We start from the raw sequence: 2,433 nt of genomic DNA on the forward strand, positions 1-2,433 counted from the left end.
CTCCCCAGGTGTCTGGGGACCCAAGACCAGGAATGGCGCAGGGCCCAAACCAGGAGCAGAGAACAGAGGGGGAGATGGAGGCCAGGGGAGTCGCGGAGGGCTCCACGATGGACCTATCCCGAGAGGCCTGAGGATAGGGCCAGGAGAGTTAGCCGGTATTACAGGACCAGGGAAGCAGAGAGAGGTGAGGGCGGGGCCGGGTCCAGAGGCAGTACTCCTGGGGCCCAAGGAAGGCACCAAGCCGGTCAGGGTGAACAGGGTCAGGAATCAGCACTGGCTCCCCAGGCGTCTGGGGCCCCAAGACTAGGAATGGCACAGGGCCCAAGCTAGGAGTAGAGAACAGCGGGGGAGATAGAAGGGTGAGCGGGGCTGGCGGAGTCAAGGCGCGGAGGGCTGCACAGTAGACTTACCCCAAGAGAGGCCTGAGGGCGGGAGCAGAAATGACCTTTCAACTTAGAGAAATGAAGGAGAAAATTGAACTTTATGCTAACTAAATAAAACTGAAAATATACTAATAAAAAATCCTTATTCCTGAATTACCAAATCACCATGTTTATGTAAGTTATATATTTCAATAGTGTGGAAAAGCAAGAAACTAGGAGCTTCAATTTGTTTTCAATTCTTCCTTTACTGTACAATTGTCTCTCTAATTTTACTCTAATGTAAGGGAGACAATTAGAGGACTGATCTGAAACAGTGCTATAAAACACATCATTTAGATACCTCAAACCCACTTGCTTTTCTGGAAGTTTCTAGGTCTAGAAAGGAAGGTCTCACTAGCTGTACTCTAGATTAGAAAACCCTCATAGTAACAGTTTTTTTTAAGGAAAGGAAAGAAGGAAGAGAAAGAGAAGGAAGCTCATCAATATACAGGACAAATAGTGGAATAAACTGGTGTCAGTGCTGTGTTAGCAAATAAATCACCAAATTTCTCTGGACCTTAGAAACAAGCGGAGGACATTTTAAAATACAGGTGTGTGAGCCCCAAATCTGAACACTAGCTATGGAGGCTCAGGGTGGGGCCAGGAGTAGCCCCACACTGACTTTTCTTTTTCCTGATGTGCAGCATGCTTGAGAATCATTAGTTTGGACTTCAGCATGATTAATAAAACATGTTTTCTAAATAAAAGTGCTTCTATTAGGTTTCATTAAGAGATGTAATAATGTAAATTTATCCTTTAATATATTTGGTATTATTAAAACTGAAATAAATATTGGAAAACAGAAACCCAAGTAAAGTCTCTAACAATTATGGCCAAGGTTAACAAAATATTTCAGACATTGGAGAATTTCTGCACATGTGAATAGAAATGTACAGTCATTCTTAGTGCTTCAATACAGTTTCTATTTTCCAATTTTTCCAATTAAAAGTCATGCTGTAGGACTGACAAGATGGCTCAGCAGGTAAAAGCACTTGTGGTGGCACACACACACCTGTGCGCACACATGGACATCATAAATAGGCAAATAATAACAAACAAAACTTAAAAAGTTAAAGCCATACTGCAAACATGTTTTTGTTTATATATATATATATATACACACACACACACACACATATATAAAAAACATTTGAATGAATTAACCTCAAAATTTTCTGACAAAGTAGACTGTTCAAGTGCAACTCACCCATGGGTCACATGAATTTAAAGCATTTTTAAATCTGTTCATGCAGCCATTGTGTAAGGATTGGACTCCTATGATTTCACTACTAGCAGACCACAAGAAGAGTGCAACGGCGGTTAGCATGCTCACTTCATCAGGCATAGGCAAAGAATCTTCTGAAAATGAAAAAGAAGAGCAATATGCTATTTCAAAATTATGTGGAAATCAAAACTTAAACAATAAACTCAGCATTCACAGCAGTGTATGTCTCAACCTAAAATATAAAGATTACAAAATTATCATTTTGGAACTATGGTAGTAATAAATGATTCAGGCACAATGGATGCTAAAATCACTGTGTTATAAAGTTTGACAGTAAGTAGAAAATGAGATAAGATAGTCTCAATTCTCCCTGTAGATCATTTGTTAATTTTAAAAAGAAAAAAATGCAACATTATTGTACAGAAATATGGCAGGCATCATCTTAACAAAGTTAATAAAGTTAAGGTTCTGCTGGACATGGTGATGCATGCCTATAATCCCAGCACATGGGAGACTGAGGCAGGATGATTGCCACAAGTTCAAGGGCCACCTGAGCTACACATTGAGTACCAGGCCAGTGTGGGTTACATAGCAAAGCTTTGGATATGGACAATAATAGCAAAAAAGCTAAAGTCAAAAAAGATTCCCAACAACAGGACAAAGCAATATCATATGTTATCATATATGACTGTCTGAAAAAGATGTAACATCATTAATGTGATATTCCTGCTAAACATGCAAAAACTGAATTTAAGCTAAACTGAGGGAAATTATTATATAAATTAT

At 39.4% G+C, this 2,433-nt stretch overlaps 1 protein-coding gene across 2 annotated transcripts in view; it reads right to left on the minus strand.

Annotated features, from left to right (window-relative positions):
- Heatr5b (HEAT repeat containing 5B) overlaps window positions 1-2,433 on the minus strand; it is a 129,179-nt gene that overhangs the window by 11,142 nt on the left and 115,604 nt on the right. For both annotated transcript variants that reach the window (XM_029558388.1, XM_008822591.3), the window contains one exon: window positions 1,630-1,781. In XM_029558388.1, the coding sequence (XP_029414248.1) occupies window positions 1,630-1,781 (152 nt within the window). The remainder of the gene's footprint in view (window positions 1-1,629; window positions 1,782-2,433) is intronic.

Source organism: Nannospalax galili, unplaced genomic scaffold (genome assembly GCF_000622305.1).
Source record: "Nannospalax galili isolate Female #2095 unplaced genomic scaffold, S.galili_v1.0 scaffold88, whole genome shotgun sequence".
Taxonomy (NCBI): Eukaryota; Metazoa; Chordata; class Mammalia; order Rodentia; family Spalacidae; genus Nannospalax; species Nannospalax galili.